The sequence below is a fragment of the Diadema setosum genome, chromosome 4 (assembly GCF_964275005.1).
Source record: "Diadema setosum chromosome 4, eeDiaSeto1, whole genome shotgun sequence".
In the NCBI taxonomy this organism is placed as follows: domain Eukaryota; kingdom Metazoa; phylum Echinodermata; class Echinoidea; order Diadematoida; family Diadematidae; genus Diadema; species Diadema setosum.
In genome coordinates, this window is record NC_092688.1 from 31,694,453 (window position 1) to 31,720,924 (window position 26,472).

The window sequence follows — 26,472 nt, forward strand, 5'->3', positions numbered from 1 at the left end:
CTAATCGTAAGGTGATGGAGTGACTTCTTCAATCATGATGTGACTCGCGCTGTTCCAGCCGGTGGCGCAGTCATAGTTTCCATAACCACTGCAAGCTCCGACCCAGAACCCAACGGTCACACTTCCGGAGCTGATTCCTTTACAGTAGCCTGGCAAACAAACCAACCAAGAATTGTGCAAAAAATATAGTTAATAAATAATAACAAACATAATCATAAACAAAAAACAGGTATAGTCAAATTCAGGATAATTAAGTTTCTTACCCTGCCTTTGAATCGTACGAAAAAAATTGAATCCATGATGTGTACCTCCTTGAATACAAAAAAAAAAAAAAAAAGAAGAGAAGAACATGTCTATCAACTGAACTTTCCGAATATTGTATATCACCGCCTTGCACGGATTTCACTGTTTCGTAAAAAAAAAAAAAAGATTGCGTCATGGCCTTAAAGCTCTTCCTTTGCTTTGTGCGCAAGCACGTTATGTAATCGTTCTTTTTGTCAGTAATTCATAAACTATAATGACTTCCCCACATTTGAAAAGTTAATCAATGTTAGAACACATCATTCTAGAATGATATGATGGATTCAGTTCTTCAGCATCTCCACGATAAATATGAGCGTGAGAAAAAACCAGTTCGTAAACGCTGTCGTTTTGTGAGGATTTTTCCCGGATTTTAAAGAAACTTCCGTTGTTTTGTTTTATGTTATAAAGTTACTTGAAGCACACTTTATGGGATAGAATTTTACTGTACAGCTTTGACGTGTTTGACAATGCAGCTCACCCATCAAAACTCGGGGACGGTGGAGGTTGTAGCTCGAGTATCCACTGGCGTACGTGACAGCTTCAATCCGATTCGGGTTGGAGCATTCCGCGTTGTTGAAGGTGAAGTACCACCGACAGCAGGCCGGGTTGTTCGTGGCCACCCGGAGGTTGCCGGACCAAGCCACGTATAGGTAGGTGTCGGAATATTCTTTGGTGAAACTACATGTCTGTGTTCGAGAAGAATAAAACCCAAGTTATATGGATTCAGTGAATGCAGCAGTATCAATAGGCCTTCACATCAGTGAAGTTTTAGGTAAAATGGGACGATCCGTTCAAAAGTTATGACTTTTCAAATTTTCGGTGCCGGCATCGCTGGAAGAAAGACTGCAACATTTCGTGACTTCACACATATAATTCAACGTTTTTTTCTTTTGTTTTCTAGCATAATGAAAAAGTATTTGACTTACCTCTTTTAAAAAACTGCTAGGGAGGAATGTACTCTTAACATTTGTGAGTATCAAGAGGAGGGAATGTGTAGGCCTACTTTTCATTTAAAAGAAATCGAATTTTGTGGCATTCTCTTTACATTATTTTGTAGTGCTTGAAAAGCCTGGCATAATTTACATTCTAGATAATCGTATACATTTGTTGGAGCGTATGACTGCTTTAAAGATTATCGTCATAAAATCATAACCAATACTATCTCAGGCGAATATATTGCTTTGTTGACAAAATTTTGAAGTCTGTTGAATTGTGAAATAAAGTCTAATTTAAATGAACAAAAAGAAAGAAATTTAGGGAGACGACCACAAATCAGTTGGACCCATGTTCTCTTCCCTCTTTCTCTTAGATCCTCCTCTTCATCCCCTTCCCCTTTTCCTCCTCTCCTCTTCACATTTTCTTCTCCTCTTCTCCCTCCCCCTTGTCTTTTACTCTTCTACTCTGTTAACTGAACTATCCCTTCTCCTGGAGATCACCCCACGAGCTAAACACCCACGAGTCATGCAGCCCACGAGCTATAGACACTGAAAAATTTGTAATCTCAGAGGCCGTCATCAAAATCAAGCTTCCGATTAAGAGGGCGGTCTCTTGCATCGTTCCTATATGTTGACTGAATAATGAACGGTTTTCCAGTTCGAGTAAGCATTAAGCATACTATATCTTACAATTGATATACATGTTTTGACATATATTTGTTTATTTATTGTCCAATGTTTGATTAGCTTTAGAAAGTGTTTGTTACGATATATGTCTTTGAATGTTCTCAGTCATCCAGGTAAAGTATATCTCACGAACTATATTAGTAACTCTGGTCAACTGGACTTACTTGTAATTTGGAGTAGCGACGTTTCAAGCCTTCAAACACATTGAGACAGAAGTTAGTCCATCCTAAGGATAAGACTCCAAAGGACCAACAAAACAACGTGGTCTATGCTATCCAATGCAAGGATGACGAGTGTGAAGGGCTGTACATAGGAGAGACCATGCTTAGCCGAACGTATGTTCAAAGTTCAAAGTTCAAAGTTCAAAGTTTATTTCATTTTTCAACAAAAACATATGTTTCACTTCATTTAGTAACAGACGAGCTAGCTCGTCTGGATGTGGAGACTGCCGTTTACTCCCATCTGAACAGCAGTAACCACACCCAGTAACCACACCTTTGACAACAAGGACGTGGTCGTCTTAGATCGCGAGGCACGGTGGTTCGAGAGGGGAGTCAAATAGTCTATCTACGTTAAAAGGGAGGAGCCATCCCTAAACCGAGGAGGGGGCCTCCGACACAACCTAGCCGGAGCCTACAACCCGGCAGTTCGGAAGATTCGGAAGTAACTAGAACTCGAACTAATGCTGGGAAACAGTCTTTTTCATACACCGGAGCACTCGAATGGAACAGTTTACCAATAAACTTAAGGCATGCCCCATCTAAACATTCTGGAGGGCACTCCACTGTGCCCAAGTATAGTTCTGTCGTTGTTGTTGTTTTTTTTTTTCTGTTCTTTCTTTCTGAGGTAGGGGAAATTTAAGGATATGAGGATGTAATGTGTTGTATAATATTTGTTAAATTTTGAGTTCTTAATTTATATCAGTATACAGTATATTAAGATATATACAGTGTCACAAATGTACACACAAGTAGTTATGTACATGTATCAAGGCTGTATGCATGGTTGTTTAATGTGTATGTACACAGGGTGACCAGATTAATGGAGAACATTCTATATGATATAGATATAGTACATACAGGCTGACCAGATCAGTGGAAAATTTTCTACAGGGTATACAATGTAGCTACAGTACATGTATGCATGTGACAGGAAATACATTATAGCTCACTCAATCTAGAATGATTTAACCCATTCCAGAAAATTCTAGGAAGTGCTGGCTGAGTGAGGCACTGCCCTTGTAACCCAATGTGATTGGTAGTTAATTTTGGCAATGATGTTATGCACATATTAGGCAGTGAGTCATCCAGGATTCCTGGAATTTGGACTTGCTAGTATGTTCAGGTATGTGGCCCCAGGTTGGAGAAAATTACAGAATGTACTAGAAAGGGGTGAATGGATAGTATATAAGCAGGAGAAATTCTGAGGTAGGCAGAGTACCCAACACCTCTGCTCTGAGAGTTACGTCACTTCTGGCTCTGAAACGACTTGTTATAGTTAGTCCTGTGTTACCTGCTGACCTGCTATACAAACTGTGTTTGTGGAGATAAGGCCTGGGAGACATTTTGCCTGCAGAGAATTAATTTGCCTACATTGGAGAGAGACCCCATATTTTAGTGTCAACGGACATTATTACGGCAAAGCTGTGACGGGCTGGATTCCTTGCTGGACATTATAAAGTGAATCATCATTCAACGCATCAACTGGACGTGGTCGTCATAACGTTTGGATTTTGCACGTTTCGCCGTGGACATACACCTTGTTTATCGTGGACTTTACCCTGGATTTATAAAGTGGATTATTGCAACCAGTGCCTTTGGAGTTACGTCGGAGGAACCATTCATCGGTGCGTCAAGGATCATTCATCGGTGCATCGAACATCGTATCTGGACACTGTCAAAGGATTACTTGCTTTCAAATTTGGCTGTAAGTGATTTCACTACCGATTTATAATTGTTTTATTGATCATTATTGTACTGATGTGAAAAGCGATTACGAGTCTGTACCCACAATATCACTGTTAATAAACCGCCTGAACATTAGTTGATTGTTTCTTTTGTGCGATCATTCTCAGAGTGATTTTGGTCGTAACAAAATTGGGGGCTTGTGTCCGAGAAGTGAATTTAAAGCCAAAACGTAGAATTTGGAACGTTCCGGAATCTAGAATATTGGTACAGATATAATATCAGTTGAGTTGATTGTTCAAATGTACATTGTGTGTAATACATGTGACAATGTCAATCAGTACAATGGATGTTCAGGCATTTGTTCAGAGGACAGATTTGTCCCTCAAAGATTTGCAAAGGTTACGCAAATGTGATTTGACTGCTATTGCACAGCATTTAAATGTTGATGTTCCACAAGGTGTAAGAAAGGCAGAGATTCTTGACTTAGTCGCTGGTCACATGGAGCTCAAAGAAGAAATTGACACTCCAGATCAAGCTCAAATTTCAGATCAAACACGGCTTGAGCTTGCTAAATTGCAAATGAAGGAGAGAGAAATGGAAATGAAGGAGAGAGAAATGGAAATGAAGGAGAGAGAAAGAACAAGGGAATTAGAGCTGGAGAAAGAGAAGATGAGATTAGAAATGGAAATGAAGGAAAGGGACAAACAAAGAGAAATGGAAATGAAAAAACTTGAAGTGGAGCAACAATTGAAATTGCGTGAGATGGAATTGACTCATGCACAGACTGTTGGAAATCGTGAAAGGGCTCCCTCTGAATTTGATTTGGCTAAGAACGTTCGATTGGTGCCAAAGTTTGAAGAAAACAGAGTTGATGCATATTTTGTGTCATTTGAGAAGGTGGCTAACAGTTTGAAATGGCCACAGGAATTTTGGCCCATGCTCCTTCAAAGTGTGTTTGTCGGCAAAGCCGCCGATGTGTACTCATCTCTCTCTGAAGAGCAATCACGTGACTATGCTACAGTCAAGAAGGCAGTGTTGAATGCTTATGAGTTAGTGCCAGAGGCGTATAGACATAAGTTCAGAAATCCGTACCGCAAACCAGGCCAGACACATGTTGAGTTTGCTCGTGAAAAAGAAATGATGTTTGATAGGTGGTACAGATCCCTGAAAGTGGATCAGGATTTTGATAACCTACGTGAGGTTGTTCTCTTGGAAGAATTCAAAAAGAGTGTTGCTTTCAGTGTGAGGTCGCATTTGGATGATCACAAAGTGACAAGTTTGCATAAAGCAGCCTTGATGGCTGATGAGTATGAGCTGACCCACAGAATTGACAACAGACCACCTTTCAGGAATTTCTCTGGAAATAAGAGAGACAAAAATCAGTCGAGCAATCCAAAGAATGCTGGTCCTGAAAAAGGCACGAGTTCTGAAACTTCATCGGCACCAAAGCCTCAATCTGACAAAGGGTCCAGTACAAGTGCAAATGTCATCAAATGTTTTCACTGTAACAAGACAGGGCATGTAAAGTCACAGTGTTGGAAGTTGCAAAACAAAACAAAGAAGGACATGGGATTTGTCATGTCAAAAAGTGTCCTACCCGAAAATAGTGTCCCGTTCAGTGAAACACAGGCCATTGAAAGTCGATCTCCCAAATTCAAAGATAGGCTGAAGCAGGTGGATGAGAGCTATCGTAGCTTTTTGTTTGATGGTGAGGTGACCCCATGTACTTCTGGTGAGGCAGGTGAGCCAGTAGTCATCCTGCGGGATACGGGGGCCTCTCAGTCGTTAATGGTGGATGGTGGTATGACTTTTCCACCAGATAGTGCAGTGAATGCAAAAGTCTTGATTCAGACTGTTGATGGCAGTTATATGTCAGTACCACTGTATAGAGTGGATTTGAAGTGTGACCTAGTTTCTGGTCCTGTCACTGTTGGAGTTGTTCCTGAGTTGCCCATGGCAGGCATTGACTTCTTGTTGGGGAATGACTTGGCTGGGGACAAGGTGGTTGCGTCTCCAGTTGTTTCGGATAAACCAGTGGTGGTTGCTGAAACTGAGCAGTTGCAGGAGGAGTTTCCTGGGATTTTCCCAGATTGTGTTGTGACTAGGTCTCAGGCTCGTAGAGCTGTTCAAGATGATGCGGATTCTGTTGATGTGGAGGAGAATTCCGGTGTTTGGTTGGCAGAAACCTTTTTCAAGGATTTGAAGGATGGGGTTGCTGTATTAGGCTCCGAGGCTAACAGTGATGGGCTGTTTAGCAAGTCTTCCTTGGTTGAAGCACAGCAGGCAGACTCTGAGTTGAAAGGCATGTCTCAGACGGCGTGTTCTGAGGCTGAGGCTGAAAAGGTCCCTGAGTGCTATTATGTCAAAGATGGCATTTTGATGAGGAAGTGGAGACCTCCCCATAGGCCAGCTGATGAGGATTGGACGGTGGTCCGTCAAGTTGTTGTACCTCCCTGTTACCGCGGTGAGATCTTGAGGATTGCTCACGAGTTACCAGTTGGCGGCCATTTAGGCGTCAGAAAAACAAAGGATCGGATCATGAGGCATTTCTATTGGCCAGGGTTGAATGTGGATGTGGCTGAGTTTTGCAAGACTTGTCACACATGTCAGGTGGCTGGTAAGCCACAGCATTCAGTGAAGCCGGCGCCATTGATTCCGATACCTGCGTTTGAAGAACCATTCAGTCGGGTTCTAGTCGACTGTGTTGGACCTTTGCCTAGGACTAGGTCGGGTCATAAGTACCTCTTGACAATCATGGATATGTCTACACGGTTTCCAGAGGCTATCCCATTGAGAAATATCACTGCCAAGACTGTGGTAGATGCTCTAGTGCAGTTTTTCACTAGGTATGGGTTGCCCAAGGAAGTGCAGTCTGACCAAGGGTCAAATTTCATGTCAGGCATATTTCAAGAGGTGATGTATCGTTTGGGTGTGAAGCAGCTGAAGTCGTCAGCTTATCATCCCCAATCCCAAGGTGCATTGGAGCGCTACCACCAGACCCTAAAGACAATGATTAGGGCATTTTGTGAGGAGTATCCCGAGGATTGGGATAAGGGCATCCCTTTCCTGCTGTTCGCAACGAGGGACTCCCCAAATGAGTCGACGGGTTTCAGCCCATTTGAGTTGGTGTACGGTCATGAAGTTAGGGGCCCACTGAAGCTCATCAAAGAGAAATTCATGACTGAGGATGATGAGGTCCACCTACTTGACTATGTGTCAAAGTTTCGTGAAAGGCTTTCAAAGGCTTGTGAGGTAGCTAGGGAACACTTGAAAGTGTCACAAGACTCAATGAAGAGAAAGGCAGACAAAAATGCCAAAGCCCGAACCTTCAAACCAGGTGACAAAGTTCTTGTACTGCTGCCCATACAAGGTGAACCACTGAAAGCCAAGTTCAGTGGCCCATACTGTGTCAAAAAGAAACTCAATGATGTGAACTATGTGATCAGTACGCCAGACAGACGAAAAGATCAGAGGGTGTGTCATGTAAACATGCTGAAAGAGTACTATGAGAGAAAGGCTAGTCAGCCTGTAGGTGTAGCTCAGGTGGTAGAAGAGGAAGTAGATGAAGAGGGAGAAGCTCAAGATGAGAATGGAAGTGAGCCCTCTAGTGCCAGGTTGTCTAACTCAGAGATGTTAGGGAAAATAGATGAGGCACTGAACTACCTACCTGAAAATCAGAGGAAAGATGTGACTAGTCTGTTACATGAGTACAAAGAATTGTGTAAAGACAAACCAGGCTGCACCCCTCTGGCTGTACATGATGTTGATGTAGGAGACGCTGACCCTATCAAGCAAAACCCTTACAGACTAAACCCGAGCAAACTGCAAAAAGTAAGGGAAGAGGTTCAGTACATGCTAGACAATGACATAATAGAACCGAGTAAAAGCAGTTGGAGCTCCCCAATCGTCATGGTGCCCAAACCGGATGGGTCTCAAAGATTCTGTATAGATTACCGCAAGGTAAATGCTGTGACGAAAACAGATTCTTTCCCCATTCCCAGACTAGAAGACTGCATTGACAGGGTCGGAAATTCTGCATATGTCAGTAAAATAGACCTTCTAAAGGGATACTGGCAAGTGCCCTTGACCGACAAAGCCAGGGAGATTTCTGCCTTTGCTACACCAGATGGCTTGTTCCAATGCAAAGTAATGCCATTTGGCATGAAAAATGCTCCGGCCACCTTCCAACGGCTGACAAACCAAATCATTGCCGGACTTGACAACTGTGTAGTGTACATTGATGACATCCTAGTGTATAGTGACACGTGGGAGGAGCACATTACACATTTGCGGCAACTTTTTGATCGACTCAAGGAGGCCGGATTGGTGATTAATCTGGCAAAGAGTGAATTTGCAAAGGCCAAAGTGGTGTATCTCGGGCATGTAGTCGGTCAGGGACAGGTATTGCCAAGAGAAGCCAAGGTAGAAGCTATACTAGGCTTTCCCATTCCCCAATCCAAGAAGGAGTTGCTCAGATTCCTGGGCATGGCTGGTTTCTACAGGAAATTTGTGCCAAATTTCAGCACTGTAGTCACCCCCCTAACAAACCTGCTGAAGGGTAAGGCAAAGTACACCTGGACTGATGAGTGTCAAAGGGCCTTCGAGAAACTAAAAGCAGTTCTTGCTAATGAGCCTGTTCTGGCAGCTCCTGACTTCCAAAAGCCATTCAAAGTGGCAATCGATGCTAGTGATGTAGGAGTGGGAGCGGTTTTGCTCCAAGAAGATGAAGAAGGCACTGAACGACCGGTTAGCTACTTTTCCAAAAAGTTGAACGCATACCAAAAGAAATACTCAACTATCGAGAAGGAGGCTCTCAGTCTCATCCTTGCCCTCCAGCAATATGAAGTGTACTTGACAAATAGCAAAGGGGAGATCACGGTCTATACTGACCACAACCCCTTGGTCTTTTTAGACCGGTTCAAAATGAAGAACAATAGACTGTTCAGATGGAGCATGATGACGCAGCCATATGCTCTCAAAATCAAACATGTGGCAGGCAAAAATAATGTAATTGCTGACGCTTTGTCAAGAGTGTAACATGAAGAGAGTATCAAAGGTGAAAAGTTTTCACCGCATATCACTTACAGCGTACATTGTATGTGTTTAGCATATCCATTAATGTATGCAAAACAGTTTGACATGATTGTATAAGCTCCGAGAATCCAAGCAATATCAATGTAACTGGTATCCATGAAAAGAGAACATGGAATCAATGCAGCTTTTCAAAAGGCATGTGATAGTATGTGATTATGGTTGTTTGAGTTGGATTTTACCTCACATTCGTTGTAAATAACAATAAGAAATTGTGAAGGTAAAAGAAACCCTTGCTACGGCAAGGCTTTCTTTTTCCCATGGGGGATGGTGTCACAAATGTACACACAAGTAGTTATGTACATGTATCAAGGCTGTATGCATGGTTGTTTAATGTGTATGTACACAGGGTAACCAGATTAATGGAGAACATTCTATATGATATAGATATAGTACATACAGGCTGACCAGATCAGTGGAGAATTTTCTACAGGGTATACAATGTAGCTACAGTACATGTATGCATGTGACAGGAAATACATTATAGCTCACTCAATCTAGAATGATTTAACCCATTCCAGAAAATTCTAGGAAGTGCTGGCTGAGTGAGGCACTGCCCTTGTAACCCAATGTGATTGGTAGTTAATTTTGGCAATGATGTTATGCACATATTAGGCAGTGAGTCATCCAGGATTCCTGGAATTTGGACTTGCTAGTATATTCAGGTATGTGGCCCCAGGTTGGAGAAAATTACAGAATGTACTAGAAAGGGGTGAATGGATAGTATATAAGCAGGAGAAATTCTGAGGTAGGCAGAGTACCCAACACCTCTGCTCTGAGAGTTACGTCACTTCTGGCTCTGAAACGACTTGTTATAGTTAGTCCTGTGTTACCTGCTGACCTGCTATACAAACTGTGTTTGTGGAGATAAGGCCTGGGAGACATTTTGCCTGCAGAGAATTAATTTGCCTACATTGGAGAGAGACTCCATATTTTAGTGTCAACGGACATTATTACGGCAAAGCTGTGACGGGCTGGATTCCTTGCTGGACATTATAAAGTGAATCATCATTCAACGCATCAACTGGACGTGGTCGTCATAACGTTTGGATTTTGCACGTTTCGCCGTGGACATACACCTTGTTTATCGTGGACTTTACCCTGGATTTATAAAGTGGATTATTGCAACCAGTGCCTTTGGAGTTACGTCGGAGGAACCATTCATCGGTGCGTCAAGGATCATTCATCGGTGCATCGAACATCGTATCTGGACACTGTCAAAGGATTACTTGCTTTCAAATTTGGCTGTAAGTGATTTCACTACCGATTTATAATTGTTTTATTGATCATTATTGTACTGATGTGAAAAGCGATTACGAGTCTGTACCCACAATATCACTGTTAATAAACCGCCTGAACATTAGTTGATTGTTTCTTTTGTGCGATCATTCTCAGAGTGATTTTGGTCGTAACAACAGATTTGATACTGCAAACTTGATTTTGATGTTGGTATTGTATGATTATCATGTGTTTATTTGTATGTATGTGTTCATGCAGGGCCTCCAAGAACAACAGTGTTTAACCCACTGATGGAGCCACCCTGTGAAAATAAAACATATAAATAAATAAATAAATAAATAAAAATTCTTCGGCGCTTTCCGAAATTCCCCGACCCTGTTCCGGGTCACCAACCAATTACCGCCATAGATCAGTCGGCCTGATGAAGCGTCCCGGAGAGGACGTGAAACGTCGCTACTCCAAATTACAAGTAAGTCCAGTTGACCAGATTTACTAATATAGTTCATGTTTGCTACGATATTTACTTTTTGAAAAATGCAGAAATAAAATAAAATGAAAAAAAAAAATCAATGAGTACGTACCCACGAGTCATATTGCCCCCCCCCCCCACGAGCTAGACACCAAGTAAAATAGGACCACTAGCTAGGTGTGATTAGTACAGCAGACCAAATGAGATAGGCACAAGGCAGATAAGACCCGTGAGTTCGACACCGAGTTCCTGAGCTGTAGGCCTGCTCAAGGGCTGTATCACTTGTGAGAAGTATGAGTCGTGGGGTGTATGACTCGTACATATCGAGCTCTTGTCGTGCATCCTTTTATATTCCCTCCCTTGCTCTCTCTCTCTCTCTCTTTCCATCTCGACTGTTTTCTTCCTTTTCCTTCCCCTCCCCTCCGACCCCTCCCCCTCTCTCCTTTCCTTTTTTCTCCCCTCTTCTCCCTTCCCCTTCTCCTCCAAATCCCCTTCCCTCCCCTACCCCCCTCTTACTCCATAGTGTGTTCAGTCTGGTCGGGGTCTGATGGTCAGATGGCTTGATTGTTAGGGTACGTTATAAGTTTATAGGTAGAATTGTCTATGTTTGACCTAATGCCCACATATTTTTTTTTTATGACAGTAATATAGTAACCACTATACCTGGATGAATGTAGGTCTGAATAGATATCTCCAAGAACAAGATACGTTGTGGTCGCCTCACCTTGACTTGGCCGGAGTCTTGACCATCATTAATCTGCCACCACGAACACTGTCTCCAGTTCTTGGTCACGCTGCTCGAGGCACCTGGCTCGCCTTGCACCCCGGGAGGCCCCGGTGGGCCAGGTGGACCAGGGGAGCCCGCTGTGCATTCCTGCAGATAGAGAGAGGAGACGGGAAGAGGGGAAAAAAACCCGATAATGGTTGTATAAAGAAAAACAGCGAACGTGCTGTAGCACCGCCGACAACATTGCTCCGAAAATTGCGACAAAATGCCCCACGACAATACTCCGTGACATTATGTTTCGCCGACATTTGCTCCGTCGACACTTGCTGCGCGGATAATTGCTCTGCCAACAGTACAGGTAATAGCAAAAGGAAACAAACCAACCAACCAACCAACCAACCAACCAACAAACAAACAAACAAACAAACAATTAAATAAGCAAACAAAACAGAAAAGAAAAAAAAGATAAGAAAACAAGTCACTTAAGTCTTTCCGCACGAAAAAAAAAATCCCTTCATTCTTGTTATCAACATTACCATTGTTGCTTCTCCTCTTTCTGACCTTTACATTATTTTGATTTGTTGCAGTAACATAAAAGTGCGATCTTAAAAACCTCATTTACCGTAAATCAGCTTATTTTTCATAGCGTGTACCATTCCGGAGTGCTCGCATATAAATGCAGGTCATAATGTTCGTGATTCTCTGCCACGAAAGTGAGCGTTAGTGTGTTATACGTGCAAACTATTCTGTATGATATTCATATTTTGTGAGAAAGCTAACGTTAAGCTGGAGATTTTGAGAGAATGTCCTTAACGCGGAAGACCTGGAGTCTCTGCAGTATGCGCTGGTTTTGTAGACATATTGTTTTTGCAGTTATCTTATCTGTATAATAAAGTGAAAGCTTATATCCATGGAAAAGATCCTCCTTGCGATCACTGTTAATATCGACACTCAAGAAAACTATAGAGGGCGCGATCTATCCTCGACGCACTGCTACATCGAGTGTATAATTTTATAATACTCTCAAATTATGAAGACTCTGGTTCATAATGATCTCTATATTGAAATCACCATATTTCTAAACAAGGCTATACTAACAGGAAAAATCATTTCTCCAACAGATTAACTACAGCGATCTTGAGCCTGCTGATGACATGGCTTGGTTCATCAAATCTCTCAAAATTTGCCCCTAACCATCATCTATTTATTTATTTATTTATTTTGGTAGAGGTGCAGGGTCCTTTAATGTTCTTAAAAGTTATTTGAAATGCAAGCTTCAATAAGTAAAAAAAAGAAAAAAAATCATAAATTCTGATTAATTCCCTTATCCTCCCAAAATTATATCATCATGGATCTATGGGGCAATGAAACGGATCATTATTTCCCTTCGCAAAAGAAGACTTTCCACTACAGGCTCAATGTAAAATTCCGAAGCAGTAATCAAACAATTCCAGAGCGTATCAGGACAATTACATCCCCCAGGACAATTACCCCAGAATAAATACCGGTTAGTATAGGTTGAGGAATATATCCCTCCATCATCCGCAATCTACAGTGGCTGTTAATCCCACAACAAATTAAGTTTAAGATCGTTCTCATCATCACGTACATTATCATCCATAACCGCTCGCCCTCATGCTTGACTCATCTAATCTCATCGAAATCCAGACCGGCTACACGCATGGACCTCAGCATATGTCAGGTCATCATCTGTATTCAGCTCGGCTCAAACTTGGCCCTCGCACCCACAACTGTTCTGGTGACCGTGCTTTCTCCATTTGTGCCCCTTTCTTTGGAACAATCTCCCTCCTCATATTCAGTCCTCCACCTCCATCGACACTTTCAAAGAGAAACTCAAAACCCATTTATTTCAAGAACAGTAATGATGTTGTATTGTTGACTATTTTGTATTCGTAGTTGATTTATATATTTGTTTTCTTCTGATAATTGTAAAGCGCTTTGAAACATGTTTGTCTTCAGCGTTTTATATATTGTCTATGTTATTATTATTGTTATTGTCATTATTATTATTATTATTATTATTATTATTATTATTATTATTACTATCATCAATATTATTATCATCATTATTATTATTATTATATAGGATTTGGGTTTGGGTTAGGGTCAGGATTACGTTCAGGATTGGGATTAGGGTTGGGGTCAAGGAAGGGTCTAGGGTAATTGAATTGTCCTATAGAACCATTCCAGAATGAGGCCTTCTTATCTTGACCACTGTCGGACATAGTCACCAAGTGTACTCACGGACTTGAACGACCACTGTGCAGATATATCCCTGTCATCCGCAATCAAGATATATCACAACTGAGATGACTATACAGTATATGGCAACCAGCTAGTCAGATTATTCAGTGGTCTTCACCTGACAGCTACGTTTTATCCCCATGGCGATAGAGTGGTATGTACAAACAGTATTTCTTTCTTCTCTTCTCATTTTCAAGTTCAAGTTCATTTATTTGTCTCTCTTCAAGATATATCAACAAAGAATACATATATTCTTGCAAAAGAAAGCAATACACAGTACAGAAATTAAACAAAAAAGAAAGAATGTGGCAGAGTAGAGTTTGAGAGGAAAGAAAGACGAGGTAGCCTTGGTTGAAGCAGAGCTTGTATTGTAAGGCTCCTCTGAAACACACAAGGTATGTGATTTTGAATTAAACCTTAAGTGGTTTGATTAGCAACTGAAAAAAAAAAACGAACATAACAAATAAATAAAGAATCCTTATCTCTTCTCCTAGTTCTTCGTTGCGTTTTAATATCACTGTGCTATTTCTTCTTGCTACAATTTTTTGTTTACTGTACATTTCTTCAATCTGTGTATTATTTTTGTCAATATATTTTATATATCATATATACGCGAGATATAAGATATAAACTAAGGTTTTGCAACGAAGTATTCTTCTCCGATAATATGGAGACGACTTAGATTGTTTGCTTTCACTTTATCATTATTTTGTGAATGAGCACATCATGCCAGTGAAATAAACTCCATTTGTTTAGTCTTTATTACCTTTGATTATAATGATGCATTAAAGTAGTCAGTTCATATTCTCAGGAGAAGTAGTCAGAAATGAAATAAAATCCTTCAACACTTACCTCCAGTACCACTTGTCGTTTGTATTGCTCGACTGCTGCATTCACGCCGGGTAGAAGAGGGCAGAGTACTTGGAGACTGACGGCCAGGAACCATAAACGGAGTACATCGCAGACTTCTAAATTACACTTCATCCTTAATGTCTTAGTCCTTGCTGTTAGCTGAAAAAAGTTCTTCGCTCATATACCAATGTCGGTCATATAATACCATGAATACCACAGGGAAAAGCAAAGTTCTACAAGGATACTAGACTCCAGAAAGATCAGTTATATACAAGCATACATCCGTCACTCAAAAAAACATGGCTACTGCAAAATTTTTATACATGTATAGCCACATAGAGCTATTGATTGAAAGGAGTTAGACTTTCAAAGAGAGATCTTGGGAACACTGCCTTATCGATTTGTGTTTTCTTTCTTTCAAGACGCAATGTCGTGTCCTCTTCAAAATGACTGTGTGCTTTCAATGGATTAGTCCTCGTTTAAGAAAGAAAACCCATTTATATCTGGGCCGAAAGCAGGCTCATTTGAGGTAATGTACTTAACATTGTGCCTTATAACGATTGGACAATTAAATATAGACTGTTTATTTGGGTTCTCGGGAACTCAAAAATAAACGAGATCTGTCTATTATGCTGCATGATGTTCTATGTGTAGGTGGAGATAATGACAATATGCCTTGCAGTATAGACAGACACTATAAAGTCGGATACACACCTCTCCCCCTCCCCTCCCTTTCATTGCCAGTACTAGTCTCATTCACTGTTGGTTTGGTTTGCATGAAAGTTCGCTGATTTCTTTTATCTTGTTATATTAACCATACAATTTGCGTGGTTTGATTGTAAAATAAAAACCAGGATAAAAGGAGAGCGACTACACGGGGTTAGATAATCAAAAGTGATGTCAAGGAGTAAAATATCGGCAGTAGATCAGCCAAAAGCAGAAAAGGATCAGTCTTATGTACAGTTTATATGAAATGTCTGACTTTCCAAAAAGCCATTCAATCTGAGTATATATTAAACATATACAACTGATAAAGTTTCATTCATTATACAGCTATTTAAGATTCACAGTTAACATGTTTCCCCAATCAGCGTTTTTGGCCACAGGCACAAATGCAATATTGAGATGCTGACACCGTGGCTTCTTGATGTGAATGGAGGAAGAATATTATTGTTATCCGCATATCCGAAATAGTCCCGGGGTTGTAACGATTCATACAGCAATGATAACTTTGTAAAAAGGAGGGGATAACACTAGCTTGGATAACTAAAAAGAAGAATAATCCGCCGATTAGAGAGTTGGGAGGTGATGGCATAAGTACCATTAAAAATCTTGTTGCCTTTTTAGTCTGAACTTACTGTAATTAAAAAAGATATATGCCAAATCTCTGTTGCTTTTCACGGGTACATCTTACTAAATTCAAGTTGAACTTGAAATGAAGGTCCTAGCGTCCTTGTATAACAACTACATCTATTATAAACGTGTTCCTATCTTGTATAATGAACCACCAGAACAATATTTCATATTTTCTCGATCCTTTCTGTTTTTTGTTTGTTTGTTTGTTTTTCTAATCGTAGGGTGATGGAGTGACTTCTTCAATCATAATGTGACTCGCGCTGTTCCAACCGGTGTAGCAGTCATAGTTTCCATAACCACTGCAAGCTCCGACCCAGAACCCAACGGTGATGCTTCCGGCGCTGATCCCTTTGCAGTAGCCTGACAAACAAACCAACAAACATACAAACAAACAAACCAATATTTACCTCCGCGAGACCAGCAAACAATATTATTGTGTATTTATCATCTCGTGTTTATCATCTTAGTTACTATATTGCTACTACTGCGTAGCACTGATTACATTTTTTCGTAAATATTAATAATCATCATGAAAACTTTGCAATACATTACTTTCTTATTTTGTCCCATGTCTCAGCTAACGTGACTAATGTTCATTTCTGACCGTTCGGTATGTCAAAAGAAAAATATACTCAAGTCTACTATATCTTTAAGCTGAGAAAGGTAAAATTAACACATAAAGCAATGAAATATTATTTTCTTCGAAGGAGAAAAAGCGACATCACCTCATATCAGTTTCTCTCCCATTGGCTTATGTAGGAATATGTTGTGTAATCGTTCTTTATGTCGGTAAAGAACGATTCTCGGTCAGTCGGTTTGTTAGGCTCTTTATTCGTTTTTAAAGCGACACAAATGATATAATTAAGCTTGCCCGACGTAGCAATGGAATATTATGTAATTCATGTTCAAACAAAGAATGAGCTTGCATCGACCAGGACCCTGTTTCATAAAACTTGTTATCAATGACAAGTTACGATATTTGTTACAAGCTACTGAAATCCTTGCATCTGATAGGCTAAGAGCAAATTTGTCAGAGAAATGTGGTAGTTTTAACTGATAACAATTTTTATGAAACGGGACACAGGTTACCAGAACGGCCAGTCAATTAACACTTGTTTTACATTATGACATTTTTTTTTCTATTCATATTGCCTAATACCAGGCTTTACTGAATACTTTGCTGCTGTCACTTAGATGTGCTGGCAAGCTTCATTTACAAGGATCACATGTCATGAGTAATCACAGATTCCTATCTCAGTGAATTTAAAAACCTAGCATACCTACAGAGCAAGTAACTTTTTTTCCTACTCATGCGCAAAGTAGACACACTACAAGCTGGCTTACGACCTGTTTTATTGCTCTGGGATAGCACTTTTTTCTGAGTATTTTCCCCGATTTATATGAAACTTCCGTTGTTCTGTTTTATGTTAATTAAAGTCACTTGAAGCATGGGATGGAGTGTTATGGTACAGCTTTGACGTGTTTTGACAATGCAGCTCACCCATCAAAACTCGGGGACGGTGGAGGTTGTAGCTCGAGTATCCACTGGCGTACGTGACAGCTTCAATCCGATTGGGGTTGGAGCATTCCGCGTTGTTGAAAGTGAAGTACCACCGACAGCAGGCCGGGTTGTTTGTGGCGACCCGGAGGTTGCCAGACCAAGCCACGTATAGGTAGGTGTCGGAATACTCCTTGGTGAAACTACATGTCTAAGTTAAAGAAGAATAAAACCCCATGCAAATACATGTATAAGACTCATAATATTATATATAGATTATGTGAATGCAGCAATATTACACATCAGTGAAAGTTTGAGGGAAATCGGACAATCCGTTCAAAAGTTTTTACATGAATACTTTGCAACTGATTGACATGAATTTGCAACTTATCGACATGAATTTGAATACATGAATACTGTATATGAGTTTTTAGATTTTCGATCACTGAATAAGAAGACGTCACACATGGACAACGATAATAAAAGGAAAATATGAAAAGGATTTAGAAAATGTTAATTCTATAGCATGATAAAAGAGCACTTGACTTACCTCTTTTACAAAGAGGGGGATTATTACGCTTATTACAATGTCAGAAGGGAATGTGTATTTTTTTCACACACATATAATGAAACTTTATGAAATTCTTTTTACATTTGTTATTTTGCTGTGTTTGAAAACCTTGTCAAATTTAAATCCTGTTTATCATTGTTTTTTGGAAGAGCCATCAAGCAATAAATATCTCTTGGAATGTATGAATGCTTTCAAAGGCCAACCATTGCTAACGTCATAAAATTATAACTTATGCTATTGAAGGCAAATGAATTGCCTTGTTTGACAAAATTTTGAATTTCGTTGAGTTGTGAAATACAGTGTAATTTATACGAACAAAAAGAAAGAAATTTAAGAAGACAACCACGATGTATATATACTCAGTTTGTTTTATGTTCTCTTCAATCCTCCTCTTCATCCCCTTCCCCTTTTCCTCCTCTCCTCTTCACATTTTCTTCTCCTCTTCTCCCTCCCCTTTGTATTTCCCCTTTTCCCCCATTCACTATAGATCCCTTCCACTCGAAGTCACCCCAAGAGCTCGACACCAAAGAGTCACGCAGAGTATTCTCAAAGGCCGTCACTAAACTAATGTTTCAGCTTAAGATGGCGGTCTACTCCGTTTCGTTCTTAATAATTTTGATTGAATGAAAAACTATTTTCTAATTATTGTTTGAGTACACTAGTCTACAATTTACGCATACTATATGTATATCAATTTTTTAATGATTGGTATACATGATTAGACATAGGCCTACATCTATTTTTCGTCAAATGTGTGATTAGGGTTTTTTTTTTCTTACCTTATATTCATTTTTAGAAACTGCATAACATAAGAATAGAATGAAATACAATAAAATCCATGAGTCATACACCCACGAGTCCTACTGCTCACGAGCTAGACGCCAAGTAAAATAGGCCCACTAGTTAGATACTAAGTAAACCAAACACAATATATGAGCTGGACACGAAGTAGATAAGACCCATGAGCTCAACACTGAGTTCGTTAGCTGTATTATGAACTCTTAGGCGGTGTGACTTGTGGGCAGTACGACTCTTGGGCTGTATATGACTCGTATATATTAGGTGGTGCGCACCCTTCCATTTTCCCTCGCTCGCTCTCTCTTTCCATCTCGACTATTTTCTTCTCATTTCACTTGTCTCCCATCCCCTCCCCTCCCCTTTAATTTCCCTCTCCTCCCTTCCCCTTCTCCTCCCCTCTCCTCTCCTCCCTCCCTCCCCTCCCCCTCCGCTTTCCTTTCCCTTCTCTTCCCCTCTCCTCCCTTCCCCTTCTCCTCCCCTCCCCTCCCCTCCCCCTCCCCTCCCCCTTTCCTTTCCCTCCTCTTCCCCTCTCCTCCCTTCCCCTTCACTTCCTCCCTTCCCACCCCATCTCCCTCTTACTCCATAGTACGTTCAGTCTGCTCAGGGTCCGGTCAGCTGGACTTATTAATGTTTATTTGATTTATTCTCTTCAACTTTTTACATGAATCAGAATTATTTTCAGTAATATAGACAATATAGACATTGTATATGCGCTGTGGCATAGTGGATAAGACTCCTGACTCCCGATCGGAGGACCCGGGTTCGATTCCCGCCCAGTGCTTACGTCCTTGGGCAAGTTGTTTTACCCATTGTCCCTCTCGACCCAGGTGTATAAATGGGGACCTGGCAACGCTGGGGTAATAATAATGGCAGGGCCCTCTGGTAGAGCAGTGGCAACACTGAAGAGGCTACCCTGGATAAATAAAACATTATTGTTATTATTATAAAACAAAACAAAAAGCAAAACTACTTGGTATTCTTTACTACATGGATGAACGTATAAGTCTGAATCATTATATCCAACAACAAACGCTTCGTTGCAATACGTGGTTGACAAATTGCCCTACATCCAGACATCGACGTAAATTTACCTCGATGTATAGGCAATTTGCCAATTAGTTGCAATAAAAAAAAAAGAATTTCACTAATTTGAATAAACGCTTCGTTTTACTTATTTTTCTTTCTTATGCCCCCCCCCCCCATCACCAATAGTTACGCTGTGGTCACCTCACCTTGACTTGGCCGGAGTCTTGACCGTCATTTATCTTCCACCACGAACACTGCCTCCAGTTCTTGGTCACGCTGCTCGGGGCACCTGGCTCGCCTTGCACCCCGGGTGGCCCCGGTGGGCCGGGAGGACCAGGGGAGCCAGCCGAACATTCCTGCGGATAGAGAAGAGACGAAAGAAGAAGAAGAAGAAAAAAAAAAGACGGATAATATATAAAGAAAGATAGCGAAGGTGTTGTAGCGGTTCAATGACATAATCATGCTCCGCCACCAATTGCTCTGAAAATTGCGACAAAAATATGGCCCGCGACAATGTTCCGTGCCATTTCGCCGACTGATCCGTCGACACTTGCTGCGCGGACAATTGCCCTGCCGTTAGTAATAATTATATATATATATATATATATATATATATATATATATATATATATAAGCAAAACAAAACTAAACTAAAAGAATGAAGAAAGAAAAAAGAAAACAGGTGACTTCAGTCGTTCCACATGAAAAAAAAAATCCCTTTATTCTTATAATCAGGCTCAATCTTATAATCAACATTACCATGATTACTGCTTCTCCTATTTCTGACCTTGGCTTCACATAACATGGAAGTACAATAGTAATCGGGATATTAAACCTTATAGTCATTCAATCAGCTTACCTTATTATTACCTCCGTACTATCCCGGAATGTTGCAAATAAATGCAGGTCATGTTGAAATGTTCATCATTTTATCTGTAATGACAGTGAGCGTTTTTGTATAATACGTGCAAACGGTTCTGTTTGCTTTTTTATATTTCGTGAGAAGGCTAAACGTTAAACGGGAGATTTTGAGAAAATTGCAAAGTGGGAAAGCTTGAGTCTCTGCTGTATGCGCTGGCTCTGTGAACAATATATCGTTCATACCTATAAGCATTTTATCTTTTTAATGAAAGTGAAGGTTAGTAGGCCTATCCATGAAAACGATCTTTGTTGCGATCACTGTAATAATCAACACTTAAGAGGGCGCACTTCTTCAAACTGATTTGACAACATGAAGCAGTTCCTCAAAGGTTTAATACTCGCGCGCGATTGATCCTCGATCGACGTAATACGAAGAAGAAAAGTTAGCAGTTATACATAATACGTTTTCAATACATTTGCAAAAGTGGGAAAACTGGAAAGAAGAATTGAGAATTTGTTTTGCTTTTGTTTAATAGAGCAGGGCCTACTGCACGTCCACCAGGAAATGCCTTTCCACGCACTCGTACTGAAATATGTGTTATAATGTATGTCAGGACATACATGTTTTAGTTGTCTCCGAGGTTTCGTTGTGATGGGGGATTTTGAAGGGGGGATGGGGTAGGGGATGGACGGGGGTAAGGGTGGTCTGGGTGGTTTTTGTTTTGTTTTTTTTATTTAGAATAAGCTTCAATAATTGGATGTCGATACTGAAATTTGGTAAGAATGAATGTTAAAAAGATTTTTTTTTTTTTTTTTGGGGGGGGGTTAGTGATTTAGATAATAAAATTCGTAATGTAATGAAGGAATAAGATTAAAAAGAGAATGTGGGGTTAGTAGTGAAAAAAATGGTAAAAAAAAGAGGTATGCTTATGTATTGTGAAAAAAATGTATCAGCGTGTATCAAAATGTATCAAATTGATGTTAAGATTTGGTATAAATTTTGTTTCCATTGATAAAAAATTATGAAACTGATGTAAAGAGTTTTGTAAGAATCTATTTGTACATTGTGTTTCCCATTGATGAAGAATAAAATTTTCTTTAAAACAAAAGAAGTACTGCATGCATAATAATTACGCAATGTATCGAGTGTATACTTTTAATTCATTAAGATTTTGATTCATAATGATCGCTACGATGAAATATATTTCTGACCAAGGCTATGATAATGGCAAAAATAATCTATTCAAAAAGATAACTAGCGATCGTGAGCCTGTTGATGACTTGGCTATGTAGGCCTACTGCCTTAATATTTGCACACATCAAATCTCTTAAGATTTGCTTCTATCTTTTTCCCTGGGACAGGTACATGATCTAGTAAGGTTTTTGATGTTATTCGATCTGAAATGTAAGCTTCAATAAATAAGCCAAAAAAAAAAAAAGAAGGAAAAAGATAAATTCTGATAAATTCCTTTGGCCTCCCATAAGTATATCATCATGGCTCTATAAAGCAGTCAAACGGATCATTTTCCCCCGCAGGCTCGATGAAAACTTCCGATGCAGTAATCAGGACAATCGCATCCCAAGGACAATTACCCCCTCCCCTGTCCCTGCTAAATACCAGTTAGTTATAGGATTAGGTTCAGGATTATATATGTTTAGGGTTTGGGTTAGGGTCAGGATTAGGTTCAGGATCGGGATTATATAGGGTTAGGGTCAGGGGAAGTATGGGGTGGGGGAGTTATTGTCCACGGGGTAATAATTGTCCTGGAACTATTCCGAAATGAGGTCTTCTTATCTTGATCACTGTCGGCCAGGTGTACTTACGGACTATCACAACCGAGATCGAACTAGTGTGTTTATGTTCAGAATCAGTGTTTTGAAACGCTGATTCAAAACGCCATTCACGGGAGCACTGTTTATGCTCACCTTTCTGAGCTTGAAAAGAGCGTTTGGGATTGCTTCGTTGACCTGAGCGGAGGCAGGTCAACTTGGGGCAGGAGCATTTTTGAAAGTTCTGGCCTGAGTGAGCGGTGCAACCAACTGGTCAAATTGTTCAGTGGTCTGTGTCTGACGACATGTTGTATCTCCCTGACAACGGAGTGGGATGTTCACAAGCCACAATTTCTTTCTTCTCTGCTCCTGACTTTTTTCACCTTGTTCTTCGTTGTGTTGTGATATGAAAATGTTCTTTCTTCTTGCTATACAACATTGCGTCTTGTGTTCATAAGTGTTTTTGTTTGTATGTTTATTTGTTGCTGTTGTTGTTATTGTGTGTGTGTGTGTGTTTTTTTTTTTTTTTGGGGGGGGGGTTGTGTGACCAACTATGTTTTTTTCACTATTGCAAAGTAGGCATTGTTCCTCTCATCATTATAATCATCATAATCATTTATATATCATTTTGTAACATACTTTATGACATGTTCTTCTTAAAAATTGTTAAACAGTATAATTTTTCAACAATAGTGTATATACTTTGTATCATGTGCTACCTTTTGTTGGAAAAAAAAGAAAGTGTAAAGGAATTGAAACTGTTTGTCCTTTCAGTGAGCGTTATTGATGACCTTTTCTCATTTGGAATTTAGAACGCAGTATAGTAGTCCACCGAGATTTGGTCTTTAAAAATGCGATAATGGATTTAGACATAACACAGCTGTACAAATGGTAGAGATAGGACTAAAAACAATGCGCTGAACAACTCAATTTATTGTTGAATTTGCTTATATGTTATTAACTATGTGAACACGATTTCATTAGATTAATTCCTCTCGTATTATCTTTATTCAGTTATTTGAATGCGTATTTCAGTTTGCTTATACCTTGGAGAAGAAATCGAAAATCAAACCAAATCAATCAAATCAAATCAAACCAAAGTACCCTTACCTCCAATGTGACCTGTCGTCTGTATTGCTCGACAGCTGCATCCACGCCTGGACCAAGAGCGCACAGTAGGTGAAGAGTTATCGCCAGATACCATACACGGAGAGCATCACAGACTTCTAACTTACACTTCATCCTCTTTCGGTCTTGGATCTTGGCTTTTGCTGAAAAAACAGTTCTTCGCTATAATATACCAATGTTGGGTGTAGAAGTTTAAGAAACAAACCACATCTTAGAAATATCAAGAATATACATGTAAATGTATTTATCCGTTACTCCAATAAACAAGAGTACCACGCGCAGTATGCACACAGAAATAGAACCATATTGATTGTAGGGAGTTAAAAGTTCCGAGGGGGGTCTATAGGTTATAGTACCATATTGATTTTTCTTCTTTCGGATAGTAATATCCTCTTCAAGATTACTGCGCTTTCAAGGGATTGGTTCTTTTCTTTTTTTTTTTTTTTTTTTTTTTTTGGGGGGGGGGGGAGAATATGTCACAGGTATTCAAATCTGTGACCAAAACAGGGATCACCAGGTGAGGTGGGGTTCACCTTCGAGCTAAAAACTAGGTAAATAAGGCCTATGAGCTCAACTCTGGACAAAAGAGACCCAGGAGACCTGCACTGAACATATTAATATATACATGTAATGTCGGTCTCGCAACCCCAAAGGGGTAAATAATCAAATGTGAAGACAAAGAGTTAAAGCATGATGGCAATTTGTACTATGTCAGCGAAAGATAGAAAAAAACAACAACAACAACAGACGCAGAGAACGAAAGGTCAAACTTTTCAGGTAAAACGTCTTTTGCCATAAAGATGTTCACATCACACTTTCACTGGGGTTAATCAAATAAAATGAACAATGACTGTTTCTAATTGCAACTGATTAACAAATTGCCCTGCATCGACGTCGGTGCAGGGCAATTTGTTAATCAGTTGGAATAAAAAAAAAAAACCAACGACAACTAGACTTAAAAATATCATGAATTTGAATGAAAGTTTGGTTAACCTGGACCAAGACATATACTGGATATTGGATTTAAAGTTTCACACGTTTTTCCCAAAAGTAATATTGGCCACGTGCACAAAATCAATGCAATGTAGATGAGATGACAGTGTATATTTTTAGCTTCACGCGTCTCCCATTGGTTCCAACACAAATCTTTCCTATACGTTCCCTCGTAGTGATGTGGATGAAGTTAAAAAGAAATGTTCTTTGCACATGAAATTGTTCTAGAATTGTCAGATTGTGATGATTCATATGCAGCAATAATTACTGTGCATGTGTACAGAATGGGTTTATAGTTGCTGAATGATTAAAAGGATAATTGTAGGGATAATCATAGCATAGCAAACCCAGTTTGAGACTTGTGAATTATGTCATCATCTCTTTGTCTATATTTCATAGCCTTTTCATTCTGAAATTGTTTTTGTATTAATTTTGCACTTTCCTCCTTTTTCACTTTTGTGTGCAAATCGTAAAGAGAAGATGCAGTCTTTTTTATGTGAACTGTGTTATGAGGAAAAGCCTGTCGTCTTATAAAGCATCATTGTTTATTGTCACCTGCATCAATAATTTTCAGCTATGATAATTATGACGAAAGAAAAAAAAAACCACATAAATCTACTTTATCTCGTTCATTTGTACCTTCAAATCATTCTTTTATGTAGTTTTGCAAATTATGAAATAATAATTTTGTTATTATTGTTGCACTGTAGTTTTTTACATTGTATTCTTGAAAAAAAGTTGCAGAAATAAATCAGAATTGAAATTGTAAAGATTTAATGAAATCAATATTTTCTCAACGTATTGGTACTGCTTCTAACTTGTGCATCTTATCCAATTCAACTTTAAAGGGGTGGATTGTATTGGTAGAGATGAGAAATGGGCTTTCAAGTTTTGCGAGATATCAAGAAACCACTTGTGAAATAGTACTGAGCATACCATTCTATAAGAAGAATTCAAAGTTTATTTGATAAAAATCGGTTTAAGAATGGCTGAGACATCCAAAAGCAAAGTAAAACCAAGCGATCGTAATAAAAGGAAGGTCCCACCTTTTATTATAGGATTGCTCTATTGTGGGTATCTCAGCCATTTCAAAAACAATTTTCGTCAAACAAACATTGAATTCCTCTTAGAATTATATGTTCTTTCAAACGTCTTATAAAAGGTTTCTCATTATCTCACCCAAAATGTTAGAAACCTGAAGTTACATGAAAGTCTTAACCAAAACTATGTGGAGTGTTCCTTTTTAAATGTCAGTATATACCCAGAAATTATTGAGTTCTGCGTCCTTGTGAAAGCTATTATTGTCGGTTTGTTTACGTAGTTTTGACGTCTATGCATTTAATTTGATTCGCACTTCAATGTCATACATATCAATGATACTTTCCTTGTCTCCAATACGTTCTAAATATCATTGGTCCACCATAGAGGATACGACATAATGATTTATAACCACTCATACTGAAAGAAAAGAACTGTTTTTGCTAAAAAGTACAAAGTTCCTTTATGTCTCTTCAGTTTGATTTCATTTTCTTTCACTGATCTTTTATTGCTGTTATTAGACAAAAAATAAGCAACAAACAAACAAATGGAAAATTTTGTCTGCCTCTACAAATGAAATTTGTGAGATCGCAACTGCTGATCGATAATTTGACAAACATGTCCGAAAAAGGAACTATCAGTACCGGTACTCGAACCTGTCGTCTATTGCTTTCCGGGCAGCGAGCCTTTCCATGGTTGCTGGCAGTGACACGATGAATCTGGAATAATACTTAAAAGGTGTGTACAGTTCTGGTCGAGGTGAGGATTTAGCTTTTAATGTTTTGCGAGAAATTCAGAAACCACTCTGTGAAATAATGTCAAAGAGCATGCAATTCTAAGGGGTATCAAAAGTTTATTTGATGAAAATCGGTTTTGAAATGGCTGAGATATCCAAAAACAAGGTGAAACAAAGAGATCCTTCTATTTAAGATTATCGCTTTTTTGATATCTCGGCCAT

At 39.5% G+C, this 26,472-nt stretch overlaps 2 protein-coding genes across 2 annotated transcripts; both read right to left on the bottom strand.

The window, feature by feature from the left end:
* On the bottom strand, positions 1 to 14,607 carry LOC140227791 (collagen triple helix repeat-containing protein 1-like). The gene is made up of 4 exons (XM_072308188.1): positions 14,476 to 14,607; positions 11,356 to 11,505; positions 782 to 989; positions 1 to 149 (listed from the first exon to the last, which is right to left on the bottom strand). Exons 1-4 carry the CDS (start codon positions 14,605 to 14,607, stop codon positions 1 to 3), a joined length of 639 nt encoding a protein of 212 aa, XP_072164289.1.
* A 1,435-nt stretch (positions 14,608 to 16,042) lies between these two features.
* LOC140227792 (collagen triple helix repeat-containing protein 1-like) lies at positions 16,043 to 23,597 on the bottom strand. The gene is made up of 4 exons (XM_072308189.1): positions 23,466 to 23,597; positions 19,931 to 20,080; positions 17,333 to 17,540; positions 16,043 to 16,191 (listed from the first exon to the last, which is right to left on the bottom strand). Exons 1-4 carry the CDS (start codon positions 23,595 to 23,597, stop codon positions 16,043 to 16,045), a joined length of 639 nt encoding a protein of 212 aa, XP_072164290.1.
* Between the last annotated feature and the right edge of the window lie 2,875 nt (positions 23,598 to 26,472).

Bases quoted from the DNA above. Each gene is read 5' to 3' on its own strand.
- LOC140227791 (XM_072308188.1), bottom strand. From the start codon at position 14,607: ATGAAGTGTAATTTAGAAGTCTGCGATGTACTCCGTTTATGGTTCCTG. The intron at 11,506-14,475 runs GTAAGTGTTGAA...CTCTATCTGCAG, and splicing joins AACGACAAGTGGTACTGGAG to GAATGCACAGCGGGCTCCCC. The intron at 990-11,355 runs GTGAGGCGACCA...TCTCGAACACAG, and splicing joins AAGACTCCGGCCAAGTCAAG to ACATGTAGTTTCACCAAAGA.
- LOC140227792 (XM_072308189.1), bottom strand. From the start codon at position 23,597: ATGAAGTGTAAGTTAGAAGTCTGTGATGCTCTCCGTGTATGGTATCTG. The intron at 20,081-23,465 runs GTAAGGGTACTT...CTCTATCCGCAG, and splicing joins GACGACAGGTCACATTGGAG to GAATGTTCGGCTGGCTCCCC. The intron at 17,541-19,930 runs GTGAGGTGACCA...TCTTTAACTTAG, and splicing joins AAGACTCCGGCCAAGTCAAG to ACATGTAGTTTCACCAAGGA.